This window comes from Martes martes (genome assembly GCF_963455335.1).
Source record: "Martes martes genome assembly, chromosome: 15".
Classification (NCBI taxonomy): domain Eukaryota; kingdom Metazoa; phylum Chordata; class Mammalia; order Carnivora; family Mustelidae; genus Martes; species Martes martes.
Genome location: NC_137903.1, coordinates 5,684,381 through 5,706,217, shown reverse-complemented (window position 1 = coordinate 5,706,217; position 21,837 = coordinate 5,684,381). Strand labels below are relative to the sequence as shown.

The 21,837-nt window shown below is 48.6% G+C and overlaps 1 protein-coding gene across 2 annotated transcripts; it reads right to left on the bottom strand.

The window, feature by feature from the left end:
- Window positions 1-5,849: 5,849 nt before the first annotated feature.
- PCP4L1 (Purkinje cell protein 4 like 1) lies at window positions 5,850-21,021 on the bottom strand. 2 transcript variants are annotated; one of them, XM_080824562.1, is made up of 3 exons: window positions 20,902-21,021; window positions 8,394-8,448; window positions 5,850-7,785 (listed from the first exon to the last, which is right to left on the bottom strand). In XM_080824562.1, the coding sequence occupies exons 1-3, from the start codon at window positions 20,953-20,955 to the stop codon at window positions 7,643-7,645; spliced, it is 252 nt and encodes an 83-aa protein (XP_080680688.1). In that variant the 5' UTR covers window positions 20,956-21,021; the 3' UTR covers window positions 5,850-7,642. The 2 variants fall into 2 exon arrangements, with proteins under 2 accessions (XP_080680688.1, XP_080680689.1); XM_080824563.1 differs by lacking the exon at window positions 20,902-21,021 and adding an exon at window positions 15,115-15,265.
- Window positions 21,022-21,837: the final 816 nt, after the last annotated feature.

Genomic DNA, 21,837 nt, shown 5'->3' with positions numbered 1-21,837 from the left:
AGATTATTAGACTGGTGTGAGAATAAAAAGAGTCATTGCCTGATTCAGAAAAGCCTTCAATAACAGTGTCCTTCCTTAGAAAGTGCATTGGGGTCATCTAGAAGATTTTACCTTTTTTTTTTTTTCCTTAGAGAGAGAGAGAGAGAGCATATGGGAGGTGGGGGCAGAGGGAGAGTTGAGAATCTTAAGTAGGTGTGAGCCCAGTGCAGAGCCTGACATGGGGCTTGATCTTGTGACCCTGAATATCAAGACCTGACCCAAAATCAAGAGTTGGAGGCTTAACCACCAAGTACCCCTTTAAAAATTTTTTTTAAATTAATTGTTTTAGAGCGGGAGAGAGGTGGGGGAGGGGCGAAGGAAGAGGGAGAGAGGATCTTAAGCAAACTCTATACCCAGAGAGAGCTCGATGCAGGGCTTGATCTCACAACACTGAGATCATGACCTGAGCTGAAATCAAGAGTTGGATGCTTAACCAACTGAGCCACCAAGGTACCCTTGGGGTCACCTAGAAAATTTTAAATCAGATCTCTCTTTCTAGTCCTGAAGCTCTCCTAATACTCACCATGTAATTTAGTGTATTTTTTCTCAGAAAAATGGAATTAACAAAATGACTATTAAGAAATTATACCAGGGGGTGCCTGGGTGGCTCAGTTGGTTAAGCGACTGCCTTCAGTTGGTTAAGCTCAGGTCATGATCCCAGCGTCCTGGGATAGAGCCCCGCATGGGGCTCCTGCTCAGCGGAAAGCCTGCTTCTCCCTCTCCCACTCCCCTGCTTGTGTCCCCTCGCTCACTGTGTGTCTCTCTCTCTGTCAAATAAATAAATACAATCTTTAAAAAGGAAAAGAAAAGAAGAGAAGAGAAAAGAAACGAAACGAAACGAAACTATACCAGAGGCTCCTGGATGGCTCAGTCAGTCAAGCATGGGATTCTTGACCTCAGCTCGGGTCTTGATCTCAGGGCTGTGAGTTCAAGCCCCATGCTGGGCTCCATGCTGGGCAAGGAGCCTACTTGAAAAAAAAAATTATGCCAATATAAGATGAACAAGTCTGGGGGTCTAATGTACAACATGGTGATAGTAGCCACTAACATACTTGAATGTTGCTAGGGGAATAGATGTTAAATGTTCTCACCATAAAAAAGAAATGGTCACTATGTAATGAAGCGAGAATGTAGCCAATACTATGGTCCTCATCACTTTGCAATGTATCAAATCAATGGGTTATATACTCTTAAACTTATACAATGTTGTGGGTCAATTATATCTCCCAAAAAGCTGGGAAAAAAATAAGTTATATAAAAATCTATGTTCCATATTCCTTCCCAGAAGACAGTTTTCATGTATTAAAATCAATGGAACATGCAATGCTTACAAAGCCCTTGTGAGAAATTACAGCTAAGAACAGTGTCTTGTCCATTGAGCCAGGCTCCGTCAAGATAATAGTTTTACTGGCTTTCCTCACTCCTGGTTAGTCATGCCCAGGAAATAAAAGGGATCCGAACACTTCCTTAGGAAGCAGTTGCCCAGTGTGGATGAAGCCAAATGGGTGTTTCCCTCACAAGAGTAGGACACCTGGGACTGAGCAAATGCGTCTGTACACACACACACACACACACACACACACACACACAGTGAGAGACAGACAGCAATCTCATAAGCAGAGGGTTGATTCTAGCATGTGGATGTTGTTTAATACTGCTTTAAGGTAGAATAACGACTCAACAGAATCTGACTCACTTAAATCCCTTTGCTTATTCTAAAAGAACCACAGGTTAAGAATGGTCTGGAGAAGGAACTCACCCCTGTTTTTGGCAAGACCTAAAACCGGCATCAAACCAGATCTGGTTTTAATTCCTGCTGTAGCTCTCTGCAACCTAGGACAAACCATCTGACCTCAAACCCTTGAGTTTTGTTAAGTTAATAGCTATCCCTATGGTGCCTTTCAAAGAAGACATCGAGAATATATGTAAGCCATGTCACTAGGCTAGTTCCTCGCCATTCTCTACCTCCGTCACTTTTCCTTTTTTTTCAGTTGAAGGAAGTGGAGGAACCTCCCCCCGGGAGAACGTACTCAGGGGAGGAGGATCTAACTCACCATCCACCGGTCTGGACCTCAGGCTATCACCGTCTGCTTCACAATTCAACACCATCACAACACAGACATGAACATTTTGTCTTGCAAAGGCTTTTCTTTCTAGGCAGTAAGTGTGGCTCCCAGGTGAGCCCCGCGCTATTTACCTTGTGGTCCCTCTCCAAGTGCTCCGCCCATGGTAAAGACTTACAGCTGAGCCGGAAGCTTTGGAGGTCTCTTTTAAAGAGAAAAGGTGTGGAAGCAGAAGAAAGACAGTGTCCTGCCTCTTCAGGCTCGTGCTGGGCCTGGCTTTCCAAAGGCTTAGGGCAATAGTTCCCAACCTCCTCAGTCCAATGCCCCCTTTTTCCCTCCTGAACAATATTCATATGCAATACAAACTCGATACTTACTTTCAAAAAGTAAATTGAATATTCCAACTGTATTATAAAGGTGAAATAAAAAATTAATTTATAACAAAATGGAAAGTATTTTAACCAACTGAGCCACGTAGGCACCCCAAAAATGGAAAGCATTTTAATATGTCACGTCAGGCATGACTACACATATAATATAGTAGTCAGAGCCTTGAACCCAGTACAGAATCCTTGTGAGCACAACAGCAAAAGATGCACAAGTATCAGCCGCTCAAATACCACAGGTAGCAGTGTCCTGGGTGACACGGGTTTCTGAAATGGTATGCAACTCTCGGTAAAAGTTCTGAGCAAAGCAAATGATAAGTTCCTTCAATCTACATGTTAGTTGCATTTCTAGGAAATGCAGTGTTTAAAATGGCTCAAAAAATACTTTGTGTTCATATGTAAAATGAAGCTGAGTCCGAGGATCCCTCAGATAAGGGGTCGCTCACCTACGCTGCTATCCAGTGGGACTTTCAAAAGACACGTGAGATGTGGGGCATTTTGCTCGGCACTGTCCTGGTCACTGCAGTATGCCTAGCATCTCTGGTCCCAAGACATGAGATAATACCAGGAGACCCTCCTCCATGCCCACTCAACCTCCCATTATGAAGATAACAAAAAAATGACCCTCACAGATTTCCAAAACATCCCCTAGAGGGCAGTACGTCCCCCTGTTGCGAAGTGGCTGAGGGGACCACATGGGACCTGGAACCCTTCCGTGAGTTAAGGAAGAGTTGGGTTTCCTTCCACGATGCCCTCTTCTTCTCACCCTCAGACTTCGTGTGAGCCTGTTGACCCTCCCTCCTTCCTAGGCCCATGTACCAGCCCTACCTCCCAAGTTCTGAGACCCATTTCACTATCCGTTTCAGGCCATCCAGCACCAGGGAAGGCAGCTGGATAAGATCGATGGGACCGATGGAATTCTAGATTGGGAGCCTGGCAGAGCAGTCAGGTCAAGCCAAATCTGGTCCTTCCCTGGAAGGAGGGGGAGGTGGTCAGGGAGGATCCTGATCTTACCTATGTGGGCCACAAGAGACCAAGCAGACACGCCGGAGCTCCGCTAAGGGAAGCCCTACCCTCAAACTTGGCTGGACAACATCCATGCCTTCCAGGCTGTCTGCCTCCACTCATCCAGTCCCTCACCAAGGTGGTACAGGGAGCAGAGTCTAGAGCCAGACTGCCGTTCCTGTCCTTGCTCAACCATCGCTTTACTTTGAAAGGTTATTTGATCTCTCTGTGCCTCAGTTTCTTCATGTGTAAAATGGGGATAATAGTATCTATGTCATAGGGGTCTAAGAACTACATGAGTTGATATATGTAGAAGTGCCTGGCATGTAGGAATTTACAAATCTTAGATACTATCATGGTCATCACCATTCATGCCCTTCAGAGAGCATTAGGCTAAGGAGAACCCCAAACCAGGGGATGAGCATTCCTAAGAACCCCAACTACGAAGAAACTGAAGCTGACGGAGTTACGTGCGAGTAAGGACGCTCGCAGCTAATCTAGCAGAGATGGTTCCCTTGTTTCATTCTTTGAAGGTCTAGGTGACTGGGGAGTAAGAAAGGCCAATTACCACCATCATCATCACCATCAACATCATCATCACACTAAGGAGAAAATAGAATGCTGGGTAGAAGAGAGGGGGCTGCCGGTAACAAGGCTGGGTGGAGGAGGGACGTGGTCAGGGAGGGAATAAGGAAGCTTTCCTGTGCTCTTGAGAAAGGGCTTACTTTCTGACCATCTGTAGACCGTGAGTCTCTGCCTTTGTAGATCTCGAGTCCGAGCGGCTACCCAAATGACCAGAAAAGAAACAAAACTTCCCGACCTCTAAACCCTCGGTCTTCAGAGGCGCAGGCAGCAGAGGTGCGGCACTTGGAGAGCAGATGGTGAAGAGCAGGAAGGAACAGCTCACTGGAGAGGGAGTCCCGTAAGGGCTGGGCCTCGGGGGCCAAGCGCAGCAGGAACAAAGTCGCTCCCAAGAATAGCCAAACACACACACGCACACACACACACGCATGCACACTGCAAACAACCCCAGAAATAAAGGAAACACAGAGTAAGGGCAAGAGGGGCAGAGAGAGGCAGAATTGGGAGGAAGGGCAGCTCCCCAAAAGGACATTAGGGCAGGAGTCAAGTGCAAGAGAAAGAGATGGACATGGGAAAGCTGCCTCTGTACCGGGACCAGATCAAGGAGAGGTCGAGAGTCCTTCCCAGCAAGGACTCCAAGTCCCTGAAAGTAGGTTGTCCCAGGAAGCAGGATCCTTGTCCCCTTTAGCTGCCTGAATTTCTTCCCAAACCTTCACCTTCAATTCTGGGCCCTGGGACATATCCCGTGGTACTGCCCCTGCTCAGATCTCCAGACCTCTTCCACTTCCGTCAGGGTCATCCTCCCAGCCCGACCACCCTCCCAACACAGTGGAAAAGCACCGAAAGGCATGTCAGTGACATGTGACAACTGAATTTGCTTTTTCCCCCCTTGACTGTTTCCGCCTGCCCCTTCTGCTAAGCCGCGCGGCAGGAGGGCACTCACGGTCCCCACAGACTTGTAGTTCTTGCTCCGCAAATCAAAGCACCCGAGAACAATTCCTTACTGACCGATACTCCAGGATTGTGTCTCCAGCAGCAGGAACCAGGGGGACAGGGAAGAGGAAGAGGGCTCTGGGGCCCTGTGCAAGAGCCCCCAGCCCGAGCCCGGGATGCCAAGGAGCAGCTACAGGAGAAGAGGGTCGATTCGAGGGCCGCGCAGCCGGAATAAGCAGACTGGCCCAGAGAAACTAGCTTCGAGAAACTGGACTGAGAACTACCACTGGCTGGTGAGAACTACCACTGGTGAAAGGCGCCCAGATCGTTCTGGCTAGAACCGTCTTTCCCAAAGCTACAGGCTGCATTTTTGCTACAAAGCCCCTTCTTTTAAAAGACGTCTTGAGGGCAAGCATAATGCTTCTAAAGCAAAAAATGGTGAAGGCTGAAAAACCACGCTGAAAACCATTTCGGCACCATGCTCCAGATCAGTGTGGCAAAAAACCCAAAAGGCCGATAACCCCCCAGCAGCGGAGCCAGGAGGAGCGGGCTGATGGCGAACCCTGCTGTGGCCTTAGCACCCCAGCTCTCAGAAGCCCAGATCGCTGGGAACAGGGAGCACCTATCTTACCTCAGCACTTACCTTACCTGGTCCACAGGGCCAGACCCAGGTGAGGCACAGCCAACACCCATCTCATATCCATTGATATCCTGTGGCCACAGGCTTGCTAGGCAAGGGTCAACTTCCGGATATAGGTCGCCTTCCAGGGCTATTGTCCCTTGTTTCCTACACCCAGCCGCTACATGGTTTCAGCATCTGCATTTTTTTTTTTTACTTTAAGATTTTGTTTATTCATTTATTTATTCATTTGAGAGCAAGGGAGAGAGGGGGGCAAAGGGAGAGGGAGAGAGAGAATCTCAAGCAGACTCCCCACTGAGCACAGAGCCCCACGCAGGGGCTCGATCCCACAACCCCGAGATCAGAACCTGAGGCAAAACCAAGAGTCAGATGCTCAACAGACGGAGCCACCCGGCGGCCCCTCAGCTCCTGTATTCTTGATTCAGGAAAGGAAGGGCGAATGCTAAGAAGTGAAGAGAGTATGTGAGAATGAGCTTTTCTTGCTTGATCTTCCAGGATTCGGCTTCCGGTCTCAATGTATAGAGACCAGTTCTCAGCAGTGTGAGCTCCCCGGAATGCCATCATTTTATTTAATTCATGGTTTAATACTTCAGCATGACAGTGGTGTTCTCTACTGACCCAGAGTCGTCTTCTCCTTCCCCTAAGTTAGAGAAACAGTGGGAGGGAGAGGGAGTGTGGGAGGAAAACAAAGCAGGAGGGACAGCGAGCGAGTGCGGGTCATTTGGGGATAGGGAGCAAGGAAGGTTGGGTTTGTTTTCCACGGGATAGATCCCAAGAGTGCTTTGAGCCAGAAGGCGAGCGGGAAGGCGGCTAGCAGCCTCGCAGGTGTGCACGGGGGTGGTGACAGCCACATACAGAGACCGTGTGGGCGGTGAATCAAGGTGAGGGCAAGGTCGGGGGAGGGGGGAGGGGGGAAGGGATGGGTTTCCGTCTACAGCTTGCTTGGGCAGTGTTCCGTTCCTGTGCTGTGGTGTGGTCCATGCGGTCAGTCCCCCACCCTCCCTGAGGCCACATTCGCATTTGTCCCAAGAAAAAACGGAAGTAGAGGCTAGATGACCCCACCGGGGTTTTGTTTTGTTGTTTTTAATCATGATTAAACATGCTCGAATCACAGAGCGGCTATTCCACTCTGCTCTGACTCCACAGTGGGGGAGGTGGGAACTACAGGGGTCCCTGGGTTGGCGTGGCCTCTAGGGATGGCTGGATTTGGGAGGTTAGAGGTAGGCAGGGTAGCAGAAATCCTTCATCTAGTCCACGTCTGCCAGCAGTAGCGGTGTCTCCCTTACCTTTCTTTCATCCCCAAATCTACTCTAGGCCCACCTCCCTGCCCACACCCCTCTGAAACCTCTTCTTCCTCTGCCCCGATGGTCCCAGACCTGACGGTGAGGGAAATTCCTCTGGCCTCCACCATCCCACGCGCCCTTCCTCGGAACTCGCCTACTCAGCATGCACTAATGTGGAAGGTGCTTGATCTGGATCTGCCTTGAGCAAGAGGGCGGGTCCAGTCCCCCCTGTGGCTTAGCTCACAGGAGGGAAGGTGGGTGTGTTGGTGCAGAAGGACGTGAGGAGCAGAAACACGTTACCTGAAGTGTGACCATCGCAACTGGCGGAACAATGCTTAGGCCCACCCTCGGGCGCCCTACTCTGAAGGTTCTCCCCTCCCCCCAGCACTGTCCGGGGTCCCTCTCTCAGCCTTAAAGTCTCTGCTCTTCAACCTCCCAGGCCAGGCACGGGTACTGGTCAAGGAGGATTATCCCAAGGACAAACCGGTCCGCCCTTAGGCAAGTGGCTGCCGGTTGAATTCTTCTTCGTCTTCCCCCATGTTCCTTGAGCCTCTACTGCTGGGATGGCAGGAGGGGGGACCAGAGGAAATAATATATAAGGGTTGAACTTGCCTCAACAAGAGGCCAGAGGGACGAAGAGACAAAGACACACAGGAGTCAGGCTGCGGTGAAGGGGAGAGGAGGGAGGGAGTGAAGGGCAAGGCTGGTGGTTCAGGAGCTGGGATCCTTTTTCCTTTTCTGGAATCTCCGGAACTTGCCCTGAATGGCAAGGGCGGCCTTCTCTGTTTCCGGCGCAGTCAGGTCAATGTCAATCTCCTCCTCCTCCTCAGCCTTCTTGGCATTGCCAGCTTTCCCTGCAGGTAGTTGAGAGACTCACTGATGAGTAAACATGCATTGCCCTGGCCCCTTTCTCCAGGCCTCAAATACAATGGTTAGGGTCCATTTCCTGCTGGGCTCTGGGAGGTTCTCGGATCTTTGCTAGGACCAGACATGTCTGATTACTCTCCTGGAAGACTAAGTCGAGGTACCTAGGCTGAGAAGTAGCTCAACTTACTCGGGAGCTTTGCTACTCTTAGACCAAGACGACAAATGTCATCTATCATCACTTATTCCTCAGTCTCACAACTCAAAGTCCCAGAGCGTACTGACTTTACCCAGCTTTCCTCCAATTTCTGCTTGAGACAGTGGCTGGATAATCTCATGAGCTTCCTCCTATCACGGTGCCTGTTTCCAAGCGTTGCAGAGCCAGAATCAAGGAGTAAATACCAGTAGATTTCCTTTTTAGGAAAAAGTGGAAGAAAGCCTACAGGTATAGTGGTTCTTGCCCAGTGCTTTGTTTCACTTGTGCACATTTTTATTCCAACTACATCCGACTCTAGGAGCTTCCAGACTTACAGCCCTACCTGTCCTCCCATCCCTGTACTCACGTGCTCTACACACCACCGGACCTGACACCACTCACCTTTTTCCTCTGGGCCAGGTGCCTGGTTGGTTGCTGGGGATGTTTTGGTATTCAGCTGGAAAAGAAAAATCAGAGTATTAGATGTTCGTAGAAGTATTAAGGTGCCATCCCCATAGACTCATCATCAACACTTTCAAGTCCTCCCTTTACCAGGTGCACTCCTCCGTCTTCTGAAGATCAGAGAGAGGGAGAAAAGTCCTCAAAACTCATTCAACAAGGGGCACCTGGGTGGCTCAGTCGTTAGGCGTCTGCTCAGGTCATGATCCCAGGGTCCTGGGATCGAGCCCCACATTGAGCTCCCTGCTCAGTGGGGAGCCTGCTTCTCCCTCTCCCACTCTCTCTGCTCATGTTCCCCCTCTCGCTGTGTCCCTCTCTGTTAGATAAATAAATAAAATCTTAAAAAAAAAACTCATTCAACAAGCATTTATTGGTACTAGGAACATTGCAGAGGACAAAACAGAAAAAACCCTGCCCTCATGGGGTTTACCTTCTAGTATACAGAGAGACTATTAAACAAAATGTTAGGTTAGGTGGTGATAAGTCTTGCCGAGGAAAGACCAGGAAGCAGGTAGTGAGTGCTCGTGGGAACGGAGAAATACAGTTTTACCCAGAGCGATCAGGAAAATTCTGTCTGAAAGTGGCATTTGAGCCAAAGGCTAAAAGAGATAAAGGAGGAAGGGTTACCCGAGTCCAGGCGGGAGCTGCCAACGGCCGTGGGAAGTGAGAGGAGCCTATCCGAGGAGTAGCAAGAGATCGATGCAGCTGGAGTAAAGAGAGGAAGGAAGGAGGAGGAAGGGGGACGGAGACCGGTCAGAGAGAACTCGGGTGGGTAGATGATGTAGGATCTTGGGAGTCTTCTTAAGCAGTCTGACTTTTACAAGTGAGATGAGAAGGCACCGGAGACCATCACTTTGCACAGAGGGCACGAGGGAGGAAGCAGGAAAACCTGATAGGAGGTTACCGCAGAGAGCGAGGCAGGAAATAATGGTTGCTTGGGTCTGCACAGGGGGCACCGGGAGTGGTGAGGCATGGTTCGATCCTGGGTATATTTTCTTTTTTTAAAGATTTTATTTATTTATCTGACAGACAGAGATCACAAGCAGGCAGAGAGAGAGGAGGAAGCAGGCTCCCTGCTGAGCAGAGAGCAGAGAGCCCGATGCAGGGCTTGATCCCAGGACCCTGGGATCATGACCTGAGCTGAAAGCAGAGGCTTTAACCCACTGAGCCACCCAGGCGCCCCTCAATCCTGGGTATATTTTCAAGCTACGACCAAAGGGACTAGGTTGATGGGTTAAGTGGCATTTTTGAGAAAGGGGTCAAGAATGACTCCAAAATATTTGGCTTGAGGAACTGGAAAAAAAAAAAAAAAAAAAAGAATTGTCATTTCCTGAAATGGAGAAGACAGCCGGAGCGGCAGGTTTAAGGAAAAAGAGAAGCCTATTAAGCTGCTGGATATCCAAGAGGAGTTAGGGAGCAGGATCAGGCTTAGAGATATAAATGAGCCTGTTATTTACATATGGATCACATTTAAAGCCATCAGACTGTGAGATCACCATTAGATAAAGAAGGGGAAAGCCTCCAATCCTGGGGCATTCCAGTGATGAGAGGTTGTAGAAAAAGAAGAAAAATCAGTAAGGAAAATTGAGAAGTCAAGTAGGAAGAAAGTCAAGAGATTATAGGGATTTAGAAAGCATGTCAAGAAACTATTTCAAGCAGGAGAGAGTGATTGGTTGTGTCCAATTCAGCAGGTGGGCCAAGTAAGCTAAGCCATGACTGGCCACTGGGTTTTGTTGTATGGAAATCACCGGGGGTTTTGACAAGAAAAGTCACAGTGCAAGAAGGGAGCAAAAGTCTGGGTAGAATGGGTTTGTGAGGAAAATGGAGGAGAGACACTGAAGCAGCAAAGAGAGAACAAGTTCCCCAAAAATGGGGTGGGGGATATGATTTGAGGGGGATAGCGGGCATGAGATAATTTGGCTTAAGATGACAAATTATAGAATGATTGTTTTTTATGAAAATGATTCAGGAGAGGGGTGCCTGGGTGGCTCAGTCGGTGAAGCGTCTGCCTTTGGCTCAGGTCATGATCCCAGCGTCCTGGGATCAAATCCCACGTCAGGCGCTCTGCTCAGTGGGGAGTCTGCTTCTCCCTCTGCTCTGTGGCCCCCTGCTTCTGCTCCTGCTCTCCTTTTCTCTCTCAAATAAATAAAATCTAAAAAAGAAAGAAAGAAAATGATTCAGTAGAGAAGGACAAACTGTAGGACAGAAAGAGGATCCTTGCAGGAGGAGAAAGAGGGTGAGATCTAGTGCATGAGCAGTGGGTGGCCCCGAACAGGACAAGGACAGATCACCCACAGTAACTGGAGGGAAAGCAGAGCTTGTGGGCTCAGAGGCAGGCAGGTGGGGACATGCACAAGGTCTCTTCTCATTGCTTCTGTTTTTGAAGTAAAATAGGTAACAAGGTCATCATCCGAGAGGAGCAGGGAAAAGGTCTGGAAGAAAGAGGAAAGAAGGTTTGCAATACTCGTCTAAGGAAAGCAGGAAAGTGATGGAACTAGGGGGTGGTAATAGCATTGCTGGGAAGCACTGGGGGGCCCCTCCTAAGGCCACGGCCATGAATTTGAAATTAGATTAGTCAACTGATATGTGTGTTTTTTCTAGCCTCTCTGTCCAGATGGAGAGTTAAAGTTAAAATAATAGCAATTCCCCGGGGCGCCTGGGTGGCTCAGTGGGTTAAAGCCTCTGCCTTCGGCTCAGGTCATGATCCCAGGGTCTCTGGGATCGAGCCCCGCATCGGGCTCTCTGCTCAGCAGGGAGCCTGCTTCCTCCCCTCTCTCTCTCTGCCTGCCTCTCTGCCTACTTGTGATCTATGTCTGTCAAATAAAGAAATAAAATCTTTATAAAAAAAAAAAATAATAGCAATTCCCCATCCTCGGAATTGTATCAATAGAGTTGCTCCATCCGGACACTCCTGTCTCAAGCACACTTCATCTTGAGACCGAGTCATACCTGTGGGCTCCTGGGCACACGTGGAGTCTGCTTCCTCATTTCACAATCTGAGTATTTGCTACTTGCCAAAATACAGGAACTGAGGGCTTCTCACAAAGGTTCTGTATCTCATCCTTAGAATAGTTCCGTGGAGTACACGGGATCCTCCCTCATTTACCGACGCAAACTTTGGTGGAATGACTGCCAGGTATCAGGGCTCTGCTTTAAGAAGTCGATAAATTCCAGAGCATGCTGTCTAGATTACGCCTTTAAGCCCGATTTTGATAAATACTCATCAACCACTTCCTCGTGTTTGGTTCTAGGCACTACCCGAGTATAGAAGAAACATCAGATTCATTTCTCCAACTACTGTACCGGCGCTTCCCACAGGCCAACTATTATTCTAGATGCAGGGGACACAGCAGCGAGCAAAATAAATTCCTGAACTCATTAAACAACGATGCCAGCTTGTGACACGTTCCAAGAAGGAAAACAGAAGAGCGTAGTCTAGGAAGGCCTCTGTGATGAGTGACATTTGAGCAGAGGTTTGGATGACATCGAAGCGAGCCATGTGAGTGTGTGGGAGAAGAGCCTTCTAGGCGGATGAAACATGAGACGGAAAGGCCCTGCGGCAGGTTTTGTGCCTGGCTCTACTCAAGGTAGAGTAAGAAAGCCAGTGGGGAGGGAGCAGAGTGAGTAAGGGAGCCAGGAGAAGAAGGAAGTTGGGTGGCGGCCAGAATATGAAAGTCTCTGGCCCACAGCAAAGGCTTAGACTTTTTTCTGAGTTGATGGAAAGATGTTACAAAGCTTGGGGCAGAGGGAAACATGGTTTGACATGTTTTTAAGGAATCACTTTGTTGGGGGTGCCTGGGTGGCTCCGTCCGTGAAGCGTCTGCCTTCCGTTCAGGTCATGACGTCAGGGTCCTGGGATCGAGCCCCGCATTGGGCTCTCTGCTCAGTGGGGAGTCTGCTTGTCCCTCGCCCTCTGCCTGCGGCTCCCCCTGCTTGGGCTCTCTCTGTCAAATAAACAAATAAAATCTTAAAAAAGAAAAGGCTTTAAAAAAAAAGAAAAGGTTTGAGGAGGAAAGAGAATGAGTGAGACAATCATGTAAGAAAGTAAGAAACAGTGAGTCCCAGTAGGCAGGAATACCAGGCAGCACTCAGGGCCCGCAGGTCAATGGACATGGATTTAAAGAGAAACCAGGTCTGAGACTGTCCCGAACTTCCACGCTGAGTGAAGAGATAAGACAAGCACCCAAACAATATTTACTGAGCATTTACTACATGCCTAACATTATCCTAGTGAATCCTCTGAAATTTCTGAGGTGTCATCCCTATTTTAAAATTGAGGAAAGAGGCTTCAAGATGTTAAAGACAGTGTCCAAGGTCAAGCCACACAGCTAGAAACAGCAGAGCTGACTTCGGGACGCACACCGCGGACTCGGTGTTCAGCCACCAGGCTGTAGTACTTCCACAAGCTGAAGTACTGTCACATGCTCACCCAAACACACTAATGTGCCAACAATGACCAAATCTAGGTGAAAAGCATATGGATGCACATTGAACTATTATTCTTTCAACTCGGATAAATTTTTTCAATAAAAAGTTGGGGGGAAGACAATAATAACTTCAAGGAAAACAAAAATTAATTGTAAAATTAATTTAAAAAATTAATTGTAAATTAATTTTAAAAATTAATTGTAAATTGAATTGTAAAAAATTAATTGTAAAATTAATTGTAAAATTGTAAAAGTAGGTTGTGGAATGATATGGTCCAATTTTGTAAAAGATATAGACTGCTTATCTATCTATCTGTTTATTTATTTAAAAATCTGGAAACTCTGTGGAATTTCTGCCAATCCCCCTGGGCCAAAAGAAAGGGTCCATGGAAAGAAAGGTCGTTCTTGGGACACCGGCCGGTCATTGCTTTCTTCCCCCGTGACCTTCCTGTGGTCACAGTCATTATTTATTTATTTATTTATTTGCACACGATCGATACAATGGCCCAGCAGTCCCCCGCGTGACCTGGTTCACTCTGGTACACTGCCATCGCAAGAGGCTTGTCCACACTGCAAAAGCAGGCCATGGGTGGCTAACAGGCTAACGGTCCATAGTCCAGACCAGAAGGTCCTGGGTCACGAGGCAAATTCTATAGTGCCATGATCTCTGACTTTACCTCCTCCTTTCCCTATTGCCAGCCAATCCCCAACTCTGATCCTTGCTTTAACTGTTATCCCTCTGTCCGACTCTGAGCCTGTTCCTTTATCCACCGGCTCTATTCCTCTCACCCCAGCCCTTCCCTTGGAAGGGGAGGGGTCCCTCTGGACCCAATTCTAAATATCTCCCCTCCGATGGCTGACTCTTCCTCTACTTCGCTTCCCGGATCAGCTAATCTTGACCATCTACCAAGCCCGAATATGTGTCAGGACAGAACCACCCAGGCCACCACTCCGCACCCCCCTGCCCTGCCAGCTGTCCCCCTTCCTGAGTCGCTCCTGAGATTATGGACCCTGGCATGGAGCCACGGCTCTGCTGCCGTCAGGTCCTCCCGGCCTTCCCAGCTCTACTTGGCGTAAACGTACAAGAGGGCGCCAGGGAGACCAGAAAAGGGTGTTGTAAGGAGGAGAAAACCCCTATTGCTCACAAGGCCCCTGGAAATCTCCCTGGTGCCTTCTGCTGGAAAGTAGTATGCGGAGGCTTCTACCTCTGCCCCTCCTCCCTCCGCCCTCCGCCCTCTCCAGCCAGTTCTCAAAATAGCTGCTCGGAACACTGGATTTCTAGATTTAGTTTTGGTGATTTGCTGAGGTTGGGGGTGGGGACAGTTAGATCACAGGTTGTTAGCTCCCACACTCTGTCTAGTTCTCAGCCCTTTACTGGTGCCTGGTCTCTGCCCCAACCCTCTGGTTGTTTTCCAGAAACTCAGCGCTATTCGATGAACTGAGGTCCTCTGGTACATCACTGTGAGCAGACTTGCTGCAGTCTGGGTGAACCAAGGAGGCAGGAGGTCCGCTCCGGGCAAACCAGACACGGCTCCATCAGAGCGCCTGGCCCGCCAACTCCACCTCCCCAGGATCGATGCTGACCCCACAAATCGCTGTGCCCGGGGGAGGGTTTCTCAGCTCTCTCTGCCCATGTCCTAGCCAGGTATGCATTACGAACTCCCGGGAGCTCTTCTGACCAGTAATAACAACAGTGATGTGGGCTGGCAAGTCCTTCCTTTTCCTTATGGGACTCAGCGGGGGAACTTGAAGGAGTCGGGGCCTGCAGCACACCACCTCCCCTCACCCTATTAGTAACCTATTAGTAACCATGTGTAATACCTTCTATGTGCCAGTCACGTGTCCGCACACATTACAAACACTGGCACGCTGAGTCACTGTGACAGCCCCATAAGATGGCTCTTGTTACTATTCTCATTCTACAGGGATGGAAACTGAGGTAAGAGAGGGTCATTAACTTGCCTACGGTCATAACAGCTAAGAAGTAGCAAAGCCAGAATCTGAATCAAGGCAGTCTGACTCCATGGGGCGCCTGGGGAGCTCAGTCGGTGAAGCGTCTGCCTTTGGCACAGGTCATGATCTCAGGGTCCTGGGATCGAGCCCCACGTGCAGCTCCCTGCTCAGTGGCGAGTCTGCCTCTCCCTCCCCCTCCTCCCCTCCTTCCCGCTCAAGTTCTCTCACTCTCTCCCAAATCAATAAATAAAATCTTAAAAAAAAAAAAAAAAAGACAGTCTGACCAGAGAGTCCATGCTGCTATGCTGTCTCTCCCGGTCTAGCGAAGAAGGAAGGTAGGAAGGAACGTCCTAGTGATCATGACGTCCCAGCAGTCCCACGGCCAAGGGCTGGTCTCTCAGTCCACAGTCCCCAGACCTACTTCACCTGTGTTCTACCAGGAACATGGAGAATGGTGTCCTATCCACCCAGTACGGGGAAATCTTATTATAGAACCTGATCCCAGGCCATGCCTACTGACTCAGAGTCCTACTCCGCCCACGGAGCCCACCGCCCTGCTTCTTTTATCTTGACGTGTGTGCAGTGGGCCTCCGGACACACACCAGGCTGGCCTCGGGGGACAGCTATAACCTGAGGGCGTGTTCTGCACTCCCAGGGCCAGATGCTCGCCCGCTCAGGTTCTGAGAATTCCGTGGGTAGGACCGTCCCACTGGTTTCCATTTCGAATGACTCCCTCGTCACCGTCAGGTCTGTTACTCCTCGTTTCTAGTGCGCGTGGAGCTTGGTTCAAGTTCAGCCCCATGGTGCCCACAGACGAGATGTTTCCCACTTCTCAACATGCACCAAACACTAATTAGCAACCGCGAGGCCCATCCACCCCGCCTTTCCCCAGAGGGCCCGACTTCTTTCCTCGCCTACCTTCCCCAGTTCCTCCTCTCCTCCCCTCTGGGCCTGACGGACCCCAGTGTTCCATTCCGTCATCGCGGCGGCGGCGGCCGGTCCCTGAGAGTATACACGTGTTTCCTCTGCAGTTCAAAATTGTCGACTCTCCCTCCCCACGGGAGAAGGAGGAGAAGGAGGGGCAAGGCCTGTTAGCCTAGAGACAGGCTTGGAGGGCACAGAGTGGGATCCGACATGACACGGTCTCCCTTTCCCCGGACGACACCTCCTCCCAGGGCATTCGTCAGTGTTCGGGTGAATTCCTGTCCTTCCGTCGGGGCTTTGGGTCCCACTCCCCTTTCTGCTTCTCCGGACTCCTTACAATCAGCCCCCCTCACTCTCATATATAAAACATCTTCCTCTGGGATGCCTGGGAGGTTCAACGCTCAATTGGTTAAGCGACTACCTTTGGCTCAGGTGATGGTCCTGGAGTCCCAGGATCGAGTCCCACATCAGGCTCCCTGCTCAGCCGGGAGTCTGCTTCTCCCTCTGACCCGCCCCCTCTCATGCTCTCTCTCTCTCCCTCTCAAATAAATAAATAAATAAGCTTAAAAAAAAAAAAACCAACTCTCCCTCTTTTTAAAACAGGAAAAGAAGGCTTCTTCAATCTGAATTCCTTCTTCAACTACCATTACAGGGAAAAGAAGCAGGTCTAGGACCACGCGTTGAGGAACCCCAATATTTAAAGGTCAGGGGGATCTTTTCAAAAAATATGAAGAGGCATGTTAAAAAAAAAGCCCAACAACCAAAAAAAACCTCAATCTAAACCTTGTACTTCATAAAAATTAACTCCAAATGTATACAAAACTTAAAACTATAAAACTTCTAGAAGAAAATATAGAAAAAAACCTTTGCAACCTTGTGGTAGGCAAAGATTTCTTAGATATTCCAAAGATAGAATTCATAAAAGAAAAATTATAAATTAGACTTTGTCAAAATTAAGAACTGCTCTTTGTATTACACATATAGTGTAATATTGGTTTGGGGAATAGAATTTAGTGATTCATCACTTACATACAACACCCAGTACTCACCATAAGTGTCCTCCTTAACACCCATTGCCCTTCTAGCCCACCCCCCACCCACCCCCTCCATCAATTCTCAGTTTGTTCTGTATCATTAAGAGTCTCTTCTGTTTGCTTCCTTCTCTTTTTCCTCTTTCCCACACGTTCATCTGTTTTGTTTCTTAAATTCCATATATGAGTGATATCATATAGTATTTGTCTTTCTCTGACTGACTTATTTCGCTTAGTATAACACACTCTAGTTCCACTCACATCATTGCAAAAGGGGAGATGGCATTCTTTTTGATGGCTGAGTAGTATTCCATCGTGTGTGTGTGTGTGTGTGTGTGTGTTTGTGTGTGTGTATCACATCTTCTTTATCATTCATCCGTCAATGGACATTTGGGCTCTTTCCATAGTTTGTCTAGTGCAGGTAGTGCTGCTATAAACATCGGGGTGCGTGTACCCCTTTAAATCTGTATTTTTTTGTCCTCTGGGTAAATACCTAGTAGTACCATTGCTGGATCACAGGTGGCTCTATTTTTAACAAGAACAGATATTTATTTTTCAATATTTAACAAGAACTGTTCTTTGAAAGACACCCCTAAGAGAAAGAAGAGACAAGCTATAGACTGGAAGAAAACATTTGCAAATCATATATTTGACCAAGGACTTGTATCCCAGATAGATAAAGACCTTTCAAAGCCTGGTAACAGGAAAGCAGTTTGTGAAAGTGGGCAGGATATTTGGACTTCTCACGTTAGAAGATACATGGATGACAAACGAGCACAGGAAAAGATACATAACATCATTAGTCATTTGGGAAATTCAAACTGAAACCACGCTGAGATACAATTAGGTACCTACTAGAATCGTTCTTTGAAACGACAATGCCAAGTGCCGGCAGAGATACAGATTGTCTGCAGTTCTAGTACATTGTTGCTGGGAATGCAAGATGGTGTAGCTACTCGGGCAGGTTAGGGACACCTTTATTGCTAACACCAGCAATCCTGTTCCTAGGTATTTACCAAAGCGGAATTAAAACCTCTACCCAGAAAACTGTAAGTGGATGTTTGTAATAGCTTTACTTGTAATCACCCAAAACTGGAAACAACTCAAGTGCCCCTCAACTGAGTTTACTTAAAAAAAAAAAAAAAGGCATGAGGTTAAGCGAAAGAATTATACGACATTCTTCTAAAGGCAAGACTATCGTGAAAGCAGAAAGATCAGTTCAATGCCTGATAAAGGCTGAGGTCACGGGAGGGGTGACTACAAAGCGGAAGTGGGGAATTCGGAGATGATGAAACTGCTCTGTATCTTGATTGTGGTAGTGGTTTCATGACTACGTGTTTGTCAAGTTTACAGACCTGGGGCATCCAGATGGCTGAGTCGGTTAAGCGTCTGATTCAGTCTGGGCTCTGGCCATGATCTCGGGGTCGTGAGATTGAGACCCAAGTCGGCTCTGTGCTCAGTGACGAGTCTGCTTGGGATTCTCTCTCTCCCTCTGCCCACCCCCACCCCACATGCTCTGTCTCTCTGTCTCAGAAGTAATATAAATAAATCTTTTTTTAATAAATAAATATCTAAAAGAAAGATTCATAGAACTATACAGTGATAAGGGCAATTTTACTGCATGAAAATTATACCTTAATGTTTTAAGTGTGGAAAACGGTTAAGGAGAGGTCAATAGGCTGGCCAAGACTGAGAAGGACCACTTAGAAAGGTGGGGGGGGGCAGAAGGGGAGAAAGGTGGCGGGGACAGGAGGGGCCAAGCCTCTCCCGCCCTCTCTTTAAAGCTGAGCTCTTTGAACACTTACCGTCTCCCACGTCCTCAGCTCCCACGCTCCGCAAACCGCTTCAGCCTCACTTCTCCCCCTCCTACTCCACGGAAATCACTCCTCTCTAGATAACCCATACTCTCTCCGACACCCGGTCAAATGCTAAGGTGTGAGCTCCCTTTGGCTTGACCTCTGAAGCATTCGACGCTCAATCATTTCACCTTTCTTCTCCCATAGTCTTTCCCTGGCTCCTGAGGCATCATGGTTTTTTCCTGCTTTTTCTCCCATCTTTCTGGGCCCTTCTGCCCAATGTTTAAGGATCAGAGACCCTCCGGGTTTAGAGCTAGCCTCCCTGCTGCTCTCTCTTCCTAGATGATGCTACCTATACCTCTGACTTGTTATCATTTCTGCTGGTTCTGTCCGGTAGCCACCAAGTCTGGCCTCTAGCCTGTTTTTGTAAATAGAGTTTGGCAGCCAGACCCGCTGTTTACATCTTATCTTTGGCACGACATCAGCAGAGCCGAATAGTTGCGACAGAGGCCATATACGTCCATGAAGTGAAAAATATTTAGTATCCGGCCCATGACAGAGAAAGCTTGCCGCAGAACGTTCTGCGGCGTTTTCTATCTGTGCGGTCTGATGCGCGCGATCCGTTAGACACGTGTGGCTACTGAATACTTTGCAATGTTTCTAGTGCAACAGGGGAACAAGACTTATAATTTTTGTTAAGATTTAATTTATTTATTTGACAGACAGAGATCACAGTAAGCAGAGAGGCAGGCAGAGAGAGAGAGAGAGAGAGAGAGAGGGAAGCAGGCTCCCTGCTGAGCAGAGAGCCCGATGTGGGGCTCGATCCCAGGACCCTGGGATCATGACCTGAGCCGAAGGCAGAGGCTTTAACCCACTGAGCCACCTGCGTGCCCAAGACTTACAATTTTATTTAATTTTAACTAATTAGTCAATCATCGTTGGTCAAATAATTAATAAGGAGGAAAGCGACGTGCAGCTAGAGGCTACTACACTGCACACAGCACCACTGAGGCCTCCATGCACATCTCTCTCTCCCAGACCTCTCCTCCGTGTTTCAAAACACCTCCACTGGATGTTTACAGAAACCTCAAGCTCTAGGGGCGCCTCGGTGGCTCAGGCGGTTAGGCCACTGACTCTTGATTGCAGCTCAGGTCACGATCTCCGGTCGTGGGATCGAGCCCCGCGTCCAGTCTGCTGACCCTCTCTCGCGGCCCCCCACTCCCAGCTCCCGCTCTTCCTCTCTCTCCCTCCTTCAAACAAATAATTAAAATCTTTTTTAAAATCTTAAAAAAAAAAGAAAAAAGAAACCTCAAGCTCTTTGTGTCTCAAACTGGACTCATAAGCCTACTGACCCAACCGAGGCTTCTGCAAATATTCTCTATCTCATCTACTTGTACAAGCCAGAAACCTGGAAAGGCTTCTTGACACCTTCTTACCATCACATTCCATATCCGGTCGGTATTAACTCTGGTTAACTTTATCTAAGTATCTCTTACCCATTCACGTCTCCCCACTGCGCCGGCTCTCAGCCGGTTGATTCCCACGTGGGCCACTGCAACAGCCCAAGCGGCTACTGTGCCCTTCGGATAAGCAAAGTCCTTCACGTGGCCATCAGGGCCCTAAGTTTGCAGCCTCTGATTACTTCGGTAACCTCGTCTCTGGAGCATACCTTGCCCCTTCCCACCTCAGGACCTTGGCACATGGTTCTCTTGGCCCTGCTTCCCTTTTATTTAGTTAATTCCTGCTTATTTCAGATCTCCCCTCAAGGGCTCCTTCTCCCGGGAAACTCTTCTCCACTCCCCAGACTCAGTGAGGGCCTTCATTATGTTTTAATAGCACCCGGATTTCTTCTTGGTAGCACTTACTACTCATGTAACTAAGTAATGATTCCATAGTTAGAACGTGAACGTATTCTCTTCCATTTCTGTGCAAGTTCCTACGCGGGTAGGGGCTGTATCTATCTTCTTCTCTGCTGTACCCTCAGGGTCTAGCACAAGGCCTTACACAGGATACACACTCTGTATTTGTGGGATGAATGGAAGGCTTCCCATTCTGCTCTCCTTGGCACCTCAGCCAGGTCTCTGAAGTCAAAGTGGTTTCCCGATGGCTGAGAGCCTCAGTGATGAAGAGTATCAGACGTCAGGTCATCGCTTTTCCTCAACTCAACCTACGTGTCTGAAAAGGAGCTGAGGTTGGAGGAGAACATCTCCAGAATGTATTTCCTATTCTCCAGACTGCCATCCCCTTCAAAGCAACGTCCACAGCTAGCGCGTATTGGAGTGTCACGGTAACAACAACCTGTCTTGCACAGAGAACTTACTCGATAGTTATGTGAATGAAAATTTCGCAAGCCTCGGATTCCTGGCAGAAGCATTATGGCATATTAGGTAGAGCCAGACAGATCTGGTGTCATATCCTGGACCTGCATTGACCCTCTTCAAATCCCTGCTCTGCCGTTCCCGGCTGTGTGACATTGGGCAGATGGCTTGGCCTTGCTGTGCCCAGCTATCTCATCTGCAGAAGAGAGATAATGTCTATTTCAGAGGGTGAAAAGAGCTGGAGACAAAGTACGTTAGAATCCCCAGCGTATATGAAATAGTCATTATTCCGAAGTGAAGTTACTCTGGGTTATATAGAAGAATAGGACGAGGGGCGCCCGGGTGGCTCAGTCGGTTGAGCGTCTGACTCTTGGTTTCGGCTCAGGTCACAGTCTCAGGGTCACGGACTGGCCCTGCGTCGGGCTCCGTGCTCCACGCAGAGTCGGCTTCAGACTTTCTCTCGTTCTCCTCCCAAAACAAATGAATAAATCTTAAAAAAACAAAACAAAACAAAAAGTAGGTCCAGTCCCTGGGTTTTAGGTCCTGGCATCAAAGCCTGAAGCTGCCACCGAGTCAGTCTTCGCTACGTAGAAATGAACAAGGAAGACGACGCCCAGGATTGCTCTAAGGGCCCGTGAGGCTTATCCTACCACCACAGGAACTTCGCAACCGAACTCTTTACCGTAAACCAACGCTGGAAATCAAAGTCTCCATCTTCCCTATGTTTGTTCCCAGAAAAGCTGACGAGGGCTCTAAGCCCCTGGGAAAGGGCCCGGCAATGGTCGACTGGGCGGAATCTGCATTCTGTCCAGCAGCGGCAGGGTCTGGAGCCTGGAGCGTCCTGGAGCCCCTCCAAGGCTCACAGGAGGGGTGTCCTGAACCCCCATAAGGGTTCACATTTCAATTCAAAGAACCCTGAGACATGACACACACTTTTT